Genomic DNA, 14,134 nt, shown 5'->3' on the forward strand with positions numbered 1-14,134 from the left:
TTTAAAAATATATATATTACTAATAACTGATGGTTAATGGATCATTATCCAACTAAATTAACTCATGTGATGTGATTTTAATATAATGTTCTATATTGAAAAAAATGATATAAACCTTGTCATGTATTCCTTTATACTCCTGGATAATAATCAGAATTCAGGAGCACATGAATTCAGGACCCCCTTCACAGCGGGTGCCTGAAGTTTGGGGACTGCACTGCATAATCACCATGCATCAGAGTGAGGAGCAAGGCAGCGTAGTTGAGTGCAGATGATTGTTGTTCAGATTGAGGCAATAAGCATCTGCTTAGTTTGGCATTAATGTAATAGGACATTGCAGTGAGCGGCGATATGGCGAGGCTAAGAGCTCTGGTGGAGGCTCTTGTCAGCTTGCTTTCCTATCGCAGTGAGCTATTAATCTTGGAAGAGTGAGGGAGCGGCGTGCAGGGAGTGTACGTGTGAGAGAGAGAGAGGTGGGGCGGGGGAGAGAGAGAGAGAGAGAGAAGTGGGGCGGGGGGGAGAGAGAGAGAGAGAGAGAGTGCGAACAAGAACCGAGTGCCCTCCAGACAAAAAAAACGAATACACTGGCAACTATTTTTGAGCCGGCAACAAAGACTTGCTCTAGCTTCTTCTCTCTCCAAGCGACTAAATGGCCCTGTGACAACAGACAGCCCGCGGTGCACCCTTAGACGGCATCGCACGAGCAGACCCCCCGTAATTAATAGGAAATGTGTTCACCGCGTTTTTGAGTGCCACACACCCGGCAACGATGTAATAGAATATTGCATCTTTTTCGTTTATTGCGACAAGCAAAGGCGTCTGTGGTCCCGCATAGTGTGTTTGTCACGCGGTAATATTTGATGAATGCACGGTTCCGCAAACACACTCTCTAAAAGCAGCATTGAATGGGGGTTTAATCCCGGCGCTGTGTTCAGAGGGGAGTTCCCACAACGTGCCGCGCACAAACCAGAGTGCTCTTTGGTGTATCCTTGCGTGCGTGCTCGTGTGTGCGCGCGCGCGTGTGTGTGTGTGTGTGTGTCTTTCTCTTACCCACGCTTCCTTCCTGTGCTCCGTCCCCCCACTGCAGGCCAGGGATGACATACTCAACGGCTCCCACCCCGTGTCCTTTGATAAGGCCTGCGAGTTCGCCGGCATCCAGGCTTACATCCAGTTCGGGCCCCATGTGGAACACAAACATAAGCCAGGATTCCTGGAGTAAGTCCTCCTTATCGGACAACACACACGTTGAAACACCCTGACCAGCCGCACCTGGGTCGCTTTTCAGTGGCCGTGCTCCAGCGCTGATTCAGTGCGTGTTGTTTGTTCAAACAGTTCCCGAGCCGCGCTGCTCTTCCTGTGAGCGCGTGTGTGTGTGTGTGTGTGTGTGTGTGTGTGTGTGTGTGTGTGTTGGTGATTCCTTCCAGGGATTTTCCAATGTGAAAGGCTCAGGGCTCGCTCACGTCAGCTGCTAGAGCTGTTGCTGTTGATCAGCAGGCACCGTGGCGGGAATGACCTCATACGTACAAGTATGTTTGCAGAAGAGGAAATGCCGGCAGCGCAATTTGTAACCTTGTAAAAATGTGCTGTTCTTGCCCCCCCCCCCCATCTGCACCCCCACAGCCTGAAGGAGTTCCTACCCAAAGAGTACATTAAGCAGAGGGGATCAGAGAAGAAAATATTCCAAGTATGTGAAGTATTAGGAGGATTTGCCCGACATTCGTAGTACTGTTATGTTAAACTGTCCCGGCATTAACTGGTATGGAACACGACCGAGATAACATTGTTCAAAGCACATTACTGAAGGCCCTGTAATCCATCACAGGAGTCTTGACACGTGTGTGTGTGTGTGTGTGTGTGTGTTCTTTTTGATGCAGGATCATAAGAACTGTGGGGAAATGACGGAGATCGAGGCCAAGGTCAAATACGTCAAGCTGGCGCGGTCCCTGCCGACCTACGGAGTGTCCTTCTTCCTGGTCAAGGTGAGACCCCTCAGCAGTGAATCACCGCGCTAGGCAGGTGATGCGACGTGCAAGAGCCCCACAGCGCGCGGGAATACACAACAAGGTTACACACGACTATTCCTGATTCAAGATCGGGTGTATTTCAGTATTGGTCCCAGCGTCGTTCCGGGGGAGGGATAAAAATAAAAGATCAATGCAGGTCTTACTATTAGAAGCAATTTGTGTGCCATGAAGGAAAGCTGCTTAATGAGGGGCTGTAGTTACAGCAACAGACTGGCTCCCCTCCAGCATTAACGAGCCACAGCAGCTGTGTACTAACGGAGCCTATCCCTACTGTCAAGTGCTGTCACACATTTATGACTTTGATGAAGACAGCGAAACATGAAACGTGGTTCCAGTTTCACGACACAAAGCAATGGTCTTTCAACAGCGAGGGGTTCACCGCACTTTTGGAAGCACGTTTGAGACCATGATCTTTTGGGCTTGGGGCAGGGCAGGCCGGATGAGAGTGCAGTCTTGCCAGCATGATGAGAGGCAGCAGGGATTCTGATAAGAGCTTTTCGGCGGAGACCCATTTGGGTTCTAAAGCGGGTTGGAAAATGGGAGAGAGAGTCGCACCGGCTATTGTGCTCCTAATGGACAACAATATGCAATGTTTTCGCAAGCATTTGAGCCAGAGCATCCAAGGTCGGGATTCATTTTGGTGTGCGTGTGTGTGTGTGTGTGCTTGTGTGCGTGCGTGTGTGTGTGTGTGTGTGTGTGTGTGTGTGTCATGAGGTGAAGCGATGGAGATTTTAAGACACTGTTAAATAATTCACTCCATAGCCACTTTCTCTTGCAGCTAAAAGAGGCAGAGAGACAAGACGCGTGGTTGCTGTAGAACTGGAGCACATTCTGTGAATCTCTGTCTGACTTCATCCTGGAGAGCTCATGGATAGCTTAATTCACATGAAAATTATTTAATTTAGATTCAACAATATGTAGTAAAAGAGAGATGATTTCTCACGATAGTTGGGTTTGCTTGCACGTGTGTGTGTGTGTGTGTGTTGCAGTGTGTGTGAGTGTGCACACATGTGAGTGTTAAAGTGTGTGTGTGTGTGTGTGTGTGTGTATGTGTGTGTGTGTGTGTGTGTGTGTGTGTGCATACCTGTGTGCGCTGGTACGTGTCTGGAGCCAATTAAAGACTCTTTTGACATTGATTCAACCTTCTCTTTCGCTTTTCCCTGCCAGATATCCTTATTTCCCAGGGACGTTGGATTAAAAATAAATGTATGAAACGCTCTAAAAAAAAAGCAGGGAACCACTTAAGATAGAAAGACTTCCTGAGTTGAATCCAAACCTTGCACATTGCCACGCAAAGCAGTTGATTTAAAACAATGGATGGCTTCTTCCAACCCTGGGAGACTATTGTACTCGTCACGTTAACCTTATCTGTCCTTGTGAGAAAGAACATTGAAATGATGCAGGGTTTCCACCGCCTTTGTTCCTACCTCTTCATTTTGACCATGAGCTGCACACAGCCCCCGCATTATGGATCTACGACGCCCGGTCGACTCCCCCCGCTCCTCCAAACCTGTAATCTTCTCTGTCGTGCTGTCATACGCTCCTGGAGGCGGGCCAAGTGGGGCTTCAACCCACCAGCGAGACATTATAGATTTGCATCGGGCGACGGGGTCGCACCGGAGCCGTCGGTGCAGAGAGCCCCACGCTGGGGGCTGACAGTGAGTGCAACCTGGGTAGACTGGGCCCAGTGGGTACAGCGGTTTAACAAGACCCCGGCTCGGCAGGGTTCACAGCCAGAGTCCCTCGCCGCACCGCCAGCCGGGAGCCCACAGACTGTCTAAAGGTCGAGAGCACCGGCGAGGAAGGGGAGCATTATTCAGACGGCTCTGCCCGAGCGGCGCAGCGCTTGCGTTTGATTTCCTTTTTTCACTGCTGTGTCTGAATCATCGCTGTAGGTGGCGAACACCCACATGGGCTTCATGTCTTTCTCTCTTTCTTTCCTTCTTTGATTATTTCTTTATTTTTCTTTCTTTCTTTCTTTCTTTCTTTCTTTCTTTCCTTCCTTCTTTGATTATTTTTCTTTCTTTTTCTTTCTTTCTTTCTTTCTTTCTTTCTTTCTTTCTTTCTTTCTTTACTTTGTTGATTCTTTATTTTTTGATTTCTTTCCTTCTTTTGTTTCTTTCTTTCTCTCTTCCATTCTTTCTTTCTGTCTGTCTGTCTTTGATTCTTTCTTTCCTTCTTGCCTTCCTTGATTCCTTCTCTCGGTCCCTCTTTCTCTCTTTCCTTCGTCACTCCCTTCCCTCCCTTCTCTCCCCTACCTCAGGAGAAGATGAAGAGCAAGAACAAGCTGGTCCCCCGGCTGCTGGGCATCACCAAGGAGTCGGTGATGCGGGTGGAGGAGAAGACCAAGGACGTGGTGCAGGAGTGGCCCCTCACCACCGTCAAGAGATGGGCCGCCTCGCCCAAGAGCTTCACCCTGGTACCGCCGCGCCGTCCCACACAACGCGCCACACGAGACACACATAGGAACAGCATGCGCCGCACGGGAGCGCAGTATAGGCCTAACCCTAATGGACGGCGTTTAACCTCAGCTCCCACAGCTGTTGTTCTGCAACACGAGTCCCACATTGATTTGGGCTTTAAAGGGAGCTATGTGTGGTTTACTTGAGGCCTTTTAACCTGCACTTTCCTCCCGGAATATAATAGATTCTATAGGGGGAGACATGGCAGAGATCAATGTTTTATTCATCCGAGAGCTTTTTCCACTTGTAACAGCGGCTGTTGTTGACGGCACAGCATGTTTCCCCGCTCAATCGTCTTATTAGGCCGGGCTGCCCGCCACTAGAAAGGAACATTGCATTCAAAGATTCAATAGGATGTGCCCCGTTTATAAATGAGAAAAAAACGAAGGAAAAAAACAAATTTGCGTGTGTTTACCAGCACTGATTTGAATGAATTATTGTATCTCTCTATGGAACGCTTTGAAGTGAACAGTGGGGAGATTTTCCCACCGCAAATGTCTTGCTGTAAATCAGCAGCTAGAAGATGGTGGGACAAGCGTGAAAGCCAGTCAATTTTCTCCTTTTATCCGCCGAAAGGAATGATGGCGGTTTGAGTTGGCGGCTTTATCGAACCACCTTATCTTGTGAGGAAACCACAAGTCACCGGAGCAGAAATCACCGGAGGACTTTGAAAAAATAATGGTACTTTAAAAGCCGCTAGATTTACCTGAGAACCCTTTTGCTTTGTCTTCCGTTGTGCTCTGAAGGATTTCGGGGAGTACCAGGAGAGTTACTACTCCGTTCAGACCACAGAGGGAGAGCAGATATCTCAGCTCATCGCCGGATACATCGACATCATCCTCAAAAAGGCAAGACATCTTCTCGCGACCTGTTGCAAAGACATGATGGCTTTACATTCTACTATGCGCACCATTCTTACCACGCTATGGGTCGTTAACGCTAGCCATGTCATGCCAACCATGCTAGTGCTGTTAATGGTAACCATGTCATGCTAACCATGCTAGTGGTTGTTAATGCTAACCATGACATGCTAACCATGCTCTTGTACGTTGATGTAACCATGTCATGCTTACCATTCTAGTGTAGGTTAAGGCTTACCATGTCATGCTAACCATGCTAGTGTACGATAATGCTAACCATGCTAGTGTACGTTAAAGGAAACTTTTGAGATTTTTCAACCTGGATTCAGACAATCCTTTGGGTAATGTGTCCAGTATTGAGTGAGAACACTGCTTCCGTAATCCGAGGAAACGGGCTGATACAGGCTGTAATCCTTTGGGGCAATAGAGCCACGCCAATGTATTCTCCAAGGGGCTTGTATTTGCCACTCACAGGCTCAGATTGTATCCCAACATTATGGAAGGGATCCCTACAGAGAATGAAGAACACAGAGGATACAGAGAACTTGTTCCTTTACCTTTCACTTGATCACGTCTCTTTGTTATTGTGGCCAACCAAGTCTCGCTCAAAGAGAAGTGTTGCAAGAGTTGAGTTGTTGCAGAAAGAGAACATTGGAGGCAGGAATGAGCCGGAGGGAGCAGAGTTTGTTGTGTTGGCCTACAGAAGGCGTAGCTTAGTGTTATCTAAAATATTCTGGTGAAGGAAAGTTGAGAGGGTAATGACATATAGGGAACATCCTGCAATCATTCCAGAGAGAGACTTCTCCTTGAGTGACTTGGACACGATAGCGAACATAGCGGATCCCTTAGACCCAAAGTGATTGAAAATAGAGTCCAGGTTGACCCCCTGAATGTTTTCCTTGAATGCTAACCGTGTCATGCTATCCATGCTAGTGTACCTTTATGCTAACCATGTCATGCTAACCATGCTAATGTACATTGATGCTAACTGTGTCATGCTAACCATGCTAGTGTACATTGATGCTAACCATGCTAGTGTACATTGATGCTAACCGTGTCATGCTAACCATGCTAGTGTACATTGATGCTAACCGTGTCATGCTAACCATGCTAGTGTACATTGATGCTAACCGTGTCATGCTAACCATGCTAGTGTACATTTATGCTAACCGTGTCATGCTAACCATGCTAGTGTACATTTATGCTAACCATGCTAGTGTACATTGATGCTAACCGTGTCATGCTAACCATGCTAGTGTACATTGATGCTAACCGTGTCATGCTAACCATGCTAGTGTACATTGATGCTAACCGTGTCATGCTAACCATGCTAGTGTACATTGATGCTAACCGTGTCATGCTAACCATGCTAGTGTACATTGTTTTTTGTTCTTTCATTTCAACAGAAGCAGAGCAAGGATCGCTTCGGCCTTGAGGGGGATGAGGAGTCCACCATGCTGGAGGAGTCTGTCTCTCCCAAGAAGTGAGGGATTACCTGTCTGTGTGTGTGTCTGTCGGTCTCTCTGTCTGTGTGTGTGTGTGTGTGTGTGTGTGTGTGTGTGTGTGTGTGTGTGTGTGTGTGTGTGCATGTGTCTGCGTGTAGAGTGCACATGCTAGCTCCTGTGGGGTCCATACTCGGCTAAACACAAGCGTCTGCTGACCATTCATATTCAGGACGCTGAAGGCTGGTTACCCCTCATGTGAATTCAGCCCTTGCTGTTTAATTGTGCATATAATTACATTTCTACATGGCTAGGCAAGAGGAGTCATGTTAAAATAAAACACACACAAACGTCGTGGATTTTTCTGAAGTACTGAAACGTAAGTGTTAGTTTGCCAAAATATATACACTTTGGCAAACGAGCTGTCCCCCAATGGGACAGTGAAGCTGCTTGATTATCATATTTATTCTGCTCATGAAGATATCTTCTTCTTGAATACATTTAATATGCATCTTGCCTCTGTAGTGATTTCACCGTTGGGTGCCTGTCACTCCTGGTTTGGGCGGCTGGTGTCTCGCGGAGGGGAGTCAGATGAAGGCTGACGGGCTGGTGTTCTGTCACACCGCACTGCTGGGCCATTCGTCACTGTAAATACGTGTCCTTTTCTTCTGCTGAACACACCAAGCCGTCCCCTCCCCGCGTGGCGACAGATGCAGAACGGCAGGGCTCATGCTGCTGCCCTCCAGATTCATGTTTTGGCTCTCACAAAATCATAATTGCTGCCTCTCAAAACAAGCCATAATTAAACAATTAGAATTGGTGTCATCCGTTGAACATGACAGCATAGCCACGCGTGTGTGCTTATGTGTGTGTGGGTACGTGTGTGTGTGTGTGTGTGTGTGGGTACGTGTGTGTGTTTCTGCACTTAGGTTTTTGTTGTTCCCAACAAATAGTGGATGTCTTGTTCATCAACTTCTTCCCCTTTGTATATTCTCCATTGTGTCTCTTAGTAGACAAAAAAAAAAGTAATTCAAAAGGTTTTGCTAGCTTTGCGGTTAAAGCATAACTGGGAAGGACATTCTGCTCTCAAGTGAAATCCTACACCTAGAGACAGAGAGTGGCATGCCACATCAATTTATAGAGAAGCAGTCTCTTAATTCTCTGACAGCAGTTGTACAGTTGACCTGTGTTTCATCCACATCAGTAACAAGAGACAAAGAGGCTCTCTGAGGCCTCAGTATACTAGGAGTGTGTTTCAGATGCTCTGTAGAGATAACTTCTGGGGCCGGCCAGAAAATGTTGTGCGGCGAGCCAATCCACCGTCCATGATCGGGGCCACGAACCGTATCTTTAGCCAAACGCGCTGAATTGATTCCCCTGTTTCTGACAGGAACGTTCCTGATACAACAGGTCTCACGTACGTCAATACAAAAACGAAGCAGCTCTCCTCACACTCTCTCCCCGTGTTCCTGCAGGTCCACCATCCTGCAGCAGCAGTTCAACCGCGTGGGCCACGTGGAGCACGGCTCAGTGGCGCTGCCCGGCATCATCCGGTCGGGCTCCGTGGGCGGGCCGGAGAACTTCAACCTGGGCTCCATGCCCTCGGCCCAGCAGCAGATCACCACGGGCCAGATGCACCGGGGTCACATGCCCCCTCTGGTAAGAGGACCCTACAGATGGTCGGGTGCTTAAGACCGAACGATAACGACGTGAACCAGGGATTCATTACTAGGCTGGCTCTCGTTTAGACGGGAGCTTTCTATCGACCTGCCAGGTGTCCAATCAGGACGCGTTTCCTTTGGAAGCTATTTTGTATAAGGGTATTTTAAACAGGGTGTTGTAGATACGGTTTTGGACCCCCAGCGGAAAGGAACCAGGTTTGATCCCCTGTGTCTGCAGCCTTATCTGCAGGCGTCCTTAAAGAAGATAACCCCCACCTACCTAGTGGATTTTATCCGTGGCTGTCTTCAATACCACTGGATATTGATGTTTCAGAGAAACGTAGCCGTCCGTTGCATGACCCATAGAAGTGAGTGGATCTTCAAAGTCCAACGAGGTCTGTGTGCGCATGGATGAGGAATGGTGAACTCCCTCCTGCTACTGGGAGTTGGTTTCAGATGCTCTGTGAAGATAACGGTGAGCCAGAAAATGTTGCGCAGCGAGCCAATCCACCGTCCATGAAAATGGTCAAGAATCGTATTTTTAGCAAACAGGTTGTGCTTAACGGACTGCAGTTAATGCACCTGCTGCTGACAATAACTTTCCTTATATAACAGGTCTTATGTACATGAATACAAAATCTTGAACTTTTTTTAATTGTTTAGTTCTGACACGTGATGTGTGCTATGTAAATACACAAAAGGATTGGGTATTTACATGTATTTGCGCAAAAAGATCATAATCAGTGAATCCTACACTGATAGAGAAGCTTCAAAGATGCCCTTTCATTTTTATGTCTCAACTCACCTCGTCTTAGCTTGCCATATGTTCCACCACCTGTGTGTGTGTGTGTGTGTGTGTGTGTGTGTGTGTGTGTGTGTGCGTGTGCGTGTGCTTGTGTGTGTGTGTGATCTCGTCCTGCCAGAGCTTGGCCCAGCAGGCCTTGATGGGGACCATCAACAGCAGCATGCACGCGGTGCAGCAGGCCCAGTCTGACCTGGGCCACGTGGGGGACCTGCCGCCACTGGGTCACGACCTGGTGAGTGCAGGGCCGGCTCCCCACCATGGATACACTCAATAACGGGATTACATGTGACATATGAAATAGATTCCCAGGGACAAAATAATGAGATTTTAAGTTAACACATTGCTGGTATTGCTGGCTTCATTGGCGAGACCTGGTTGTCATGTCATTGTATTTATCTCTACTATAGAGAGTCAGTATTGTGATCATGAGTAAGGCCATCAGTCAACAGAACGTACATTCATTTTATACAAAGGAACTAAATATTTAAAAAATACCCCAAAAAAGTCTGCAATGACTTTACAAATGGATTGTAATATATCGCAATGTATTGAATGGTGACCATTGTATTGTAATGTGAATGGTAGTGATAGATTCTTACACATAGCCACCCCAATACAGTAAAGCAGTAACAAGGTACAAGAAGCATTAAGGCCTAATATATAGTCACACACACAGTCTTCAATTCTTCTGTTACATTTTGAAGGGCTGTATTGTTCCAGATGTGCTCATCATTTAATATTGCTCTTTGATCGTCAGATCTCATGATGATTATGTGGAAGGGACAGCCACCAAAGCAACATGTATTTAATTTCAGGGGCCGAGCTCCCACAATGCAGTGGGAGTAGTGGAGCTTTAGCCCTGTAATCCTCTACAAAGAGAATAAGTTGATATGAGCAGGAAAATCTCCCAGCGGGATCAAAGCCGATAGCCAGTCTTTGTTTCTCCATCTCGCCCCCTCAAAGGCGTCCAGGGTTTGGGTGCAGAACAAAGTGGATGAATCCAAACATGAAATCCACTCTCAAGTCGATGCCATCACCGCCGGCACGGCGTCCGTCGTCAATCTCACCGCAGGTGAGTGCAACGCCTCCATCAATGCCCCACGAGATCACGGTCCTGCGCTCCTCTCAACCGTCTCTGGTGGTCAGAACGTGCCTTGGAAAAAGCTGATCAAAAGGCCGGTCAAAGCCACGACTCCACCAGCCCAGATAAGGTTGTCCTTCGATGCCAAAGTCTTGAGAGAAGCTGTTGTCTTTCAAGCGAACCAAAAACAATGAGAGCGTTGCAGCGGTTCCCCTGGTGCTTGGCCTGGGGCCAGACCACTTCCTGTCCACCTCTCGCTGCGAATTTAATCTCTCCCAGCCATCTGCTCGGACGCTCCGTCCCGCTCACTTGCTCCGTCTTGATTGGCCCGTCCCTGCGTAACCATGCCAAATGGCCCCTAATTATGACACTAACGTTCCTGTCTCGGTGCACATGTGTGTGTGTGTGTGTTTGTGGGGGTGTTTGTGTGTGTGTGTGTGTGTGTTAGTTATACCTGACACCTGCAGGCCTTTGCTAAGCTTTGTAAATCGATGCGGCAGAACATTGGTTCTAATCCTGAGAGGGGCAGGCGGATGTGCTTTATCAGGGGGTTGAGTGTGATGGCCAGGTGGTTTGGAGCGCTTCCCTGCCTAGCGGTACCCGGGATCCACCCTGTGTCCACAGGCTACCTGTATGAGTAATCCTAGAGCAGGATACCAGCCCCGACTCAGTGGAAGTTGCTTTTAAGCCTGTGATACACGACTTAAAGGGGAACCGCCACGCTCGGCTATTTTTGGAGCATAAGAGAGTTCTGCTTCATAGTGTGGTGTAGTGAAATGATCACGGCCCGCAACATCGACTCCATTCCCCCTGAAAAACATGGGGGAAAATGAGGCCATTTGCGTTTATTTCTGAAAGCCGTACCCCGGACCAACGACGGAAACCGTCCAACTTTTCTGCGATTCTCTCGCATAAACACGAAAGAAGCAGTGCTTCTTCTTATCGTGGAAACTATGAACCCCCCCCCCCCCCCCCTCCCCTGCAGGAGAGCCGGCCGAGACGGACTTCTCTGCGGTGGGCTGCGCCATCACCACCATCTCCTCCAACCTGACGGAAATGTCCAAGGGCGTCCGGCTGCTGGCGGCGCTGATGGACGACGAGGTTGGCAGCGGGCACAAGTTGATGGGCGCCGCCCGGACTCTGGCGGGGGCCGTGTCAGATCTGCTCAGGTCTGTGGAGCCCGCCGCCGCCGAGGTGAGGAGAACGCCAACGTCTCAAGTCCACGCGCGCGCTCACGAGCCCGCCGCTGAGGCTGGGCGTCAGCACGGCCCGTCTCCACCTCGGAGTTTGTTGTTGTTGCTGAAAGTGTTTTTTTTTTTTTTGGTGTGTGTGTGTGTGTATATATATCCTCTCCTCTAAAGCTCATGTTTACAGAGCCTGCAGCGAACGGCAGAACGGATACACTTTCTCAACAAGTGGATTGCGTACTATTCCGCTTTCCTTTAACCCGTCCGTCTGCGTCTCATGTTTATTCGGCCCCGTCGCTGGGGCCGTTCCAGCGGAGCCGAGTGTGTGTGTGTGTTTTTAGATCTTCTTCATCTTACCTTCTTTTGATCCGACTTGAGTTACGAGTGTGATACGATTCTGCCGGTTCGCGGTGCACCAGGAGCGCAGCCCCTATTCCTCCCAGCACATGTTCTGCACGGCCGGGCCCCCGGGGGCGGGGGAGGGGAGCGGGGAGGGAGGGGGGCGGGCTGCGTGGGAAGAGGAACGGGGTCAGCGGCGGCGTAGTGAATGTGATGACGTAATCCCCATGCAGCCCAGACAGACGGTGCTGAGCGCCGCAGGAAGCATCGGCCAGGCCAGCGGGGACCTGCTCCGCCACATGGGGGAGGGCGAGACCGACGAGAGGTTCCAGGTTGTGCACCCACCCACGCACACGCAGGCGCACACACACACAGGCGCACACGCACACACACACAGGCACACACGCAGGCGCACACAGGCGCACGCGCAGGCACACACACACACACATACACAAACACACACTTACACACACACACATACACACGTACATACACATACACATACACATACACATACACACAAACACACACACATACACAAATACACACACACATACACATACACATACACACACACACACATGTACATACACATACACACATGTACATACACACACACACACACACACACACACACACAGGCACACACACACACACACACACACACACACACACACACACATACATACACATACATACATACATACATACATATACACACACATACACACACATACACACACACACACACAACGCCGTTGCTACGGCAGCCATGCCAAACAGGAAGGGACGAGACTTGGATACAGGCCACTGTATTTAAAACACACAACACACACAGTTAGGCCATTGTTATGGAACACGATTGTACTGTAACACCGTTGTCATGTATGTCAATGTTGTTTGCCCTCTTTACTTTTTATCTACTGCGTCCGCTAATTATTATGATTTTTCTTCAAACATTCCCCTACCTTCTGGATTTGTCCAAGTCAATCTCTGCTAAATGCTAATCCTATACTAATACCAATTCCAACCTTTTTTAAACCTTTTCAACTTTCACCTACTGCAGCAGCCCTGTCGCCTCATCAACAGCTGTATCAATTTGCATCATGAACCAACCGCAGAATACACAAAACATACTCAGAGGGTTACTCGCACACTCACACACTCACACACAAACCGGAACATTCCCGGGTTCCCACAGGGCTCCGGTGCGGAGCCAGCTGGGCCGCGGACCACTGGAGTGTATCCCGTGGTAACGGCGGTTTGGGTTGTTCCTCCAGGACATCCTGATGAACCTGGCCAAGGCCGTGGCCAACGCGGCCGCCATGCTGGTGCTGAAGGCCAAGAACGTAGCGCAGGTGGCGGAGGACACCGTGCTGCAGAACCGCGTCATCGCCGCCGCCACGCGCTGCGCCCTGTCCACCTCCCAGCTGGTGGCCTGCACCAAGGTACGGGCGGGGGGGGGGGGGGGGGGGGTACGGACTAGGGGGGGAGGGGGAGTGGGGGAGGTACGGACCGGGGGTGAGGGGGGGGAGGGAACGAGGTACGGGCCGGGCCCGGGGGGCGAATCTTTTTTTCGTAGGATGGTAGGGGCACGTACCGCCTTTTTCGCCTCTGATTGGTTAGAAGGGCTCTCCTCCGATTGGTTATGGCACAAGGCAGGCTGTGGGCTAGTCTACCACCAACAGAAGTAAACAAACTCAATCCAACAGTGATAAGTGCGTCCTATTAAAGAGGACATAAGCCGACTTATGCATTGAATAAAACGGCACGATTTTGCCCACCTGTGTGCAGTGCAGGTCACACAATTGCACAGAGGGATCTAGGTATGGAAAGCAGCGAGAATTGTAACGCGACTATTGTACACTGCAGTGGAGTAACATTGACAACAACAATTAACCAGCAGTACAATTAACAGAACAGTCAACACAGAGTCCATTAAGGCTCCCTGAGGTGAGGAGAGATGTGTTGGTCCTAACTTGCATCCTGCCTGCTTAACAGAAACTATTTAATGAAACTGTTATGTCAATATTATTACCAAAGTAAAGGCATGATGGTAATTTTTAGTAGGCTACCACAGATGAATGAAGCCACACTCAATCAATGGTCAATGGTAGAAAATACACCACAGTTTACTTCTGTTGGTGGTAGACTAGCCGACAGCCTGCCCTGTGCCATAACCAATCGGAGGAGAGCCCTTCCAACCAATCAGAGCCGGCCGGTGGGGAGAGGGAGGGAGGGAGGGAGGGAGGGAGGTACGGACTGGGGGGGGA

The 14,134-nt window shown here is 49.2% G+C and overlaps 1 protein-coding gene across 1 annotated transcript in view; it reads left to right on the plus strand.

Annotated features, from left to right (window-relative positions):
• Window positions 1-14,134, plus strand: part of tln2b (talin 2b) — a 69,050-nt gene that overhangs the window by 28,014 nt on the left and 26,902 nt on the right. The window contains 12 exon segments of the mRNA XM_084477828.1: window positions 1,088-1,215; window positions 1,621-1,684; window positions 1,875-1,979; window positions 4,288-4,443; window positions 5,233-5,334; window positions 6,753-6,829; window positions 8,264-8,447; window positions 9,373-9,486; window positions 10,218-10,326; window positions 11,321-11,529; window positions 12,095-12,193; window positions 13,142-13,309. Coding sequence (XP_084333954.1) covers window positions 1,088-1,215; window positions 1,621-1,684; window positions 1,875-1,979; window positions 4,288-4,443; window positions 5,233-5,334; window positions 6,753-6,829; window positions 8,264-8,447; window positions 9,373-9,486; window positions 10,218-10,326; window positions 11,321-11,529; window positions 12,095-12,193; window positions 13,142-13,309 — 1,515 coding nt within the window.

This window comes from Micromesistius poutassou, assembly GCF_964030765.1.
Source record: "Micromesistius poutassou genome assembly, chromosome: 13".
Taxonomy (NCBI): Eukaryota; Metazoa; Chordata; class Actinopteri; order Gadiformes; family Gadidae; genus Micromesistius; species Micromesistius poutassou.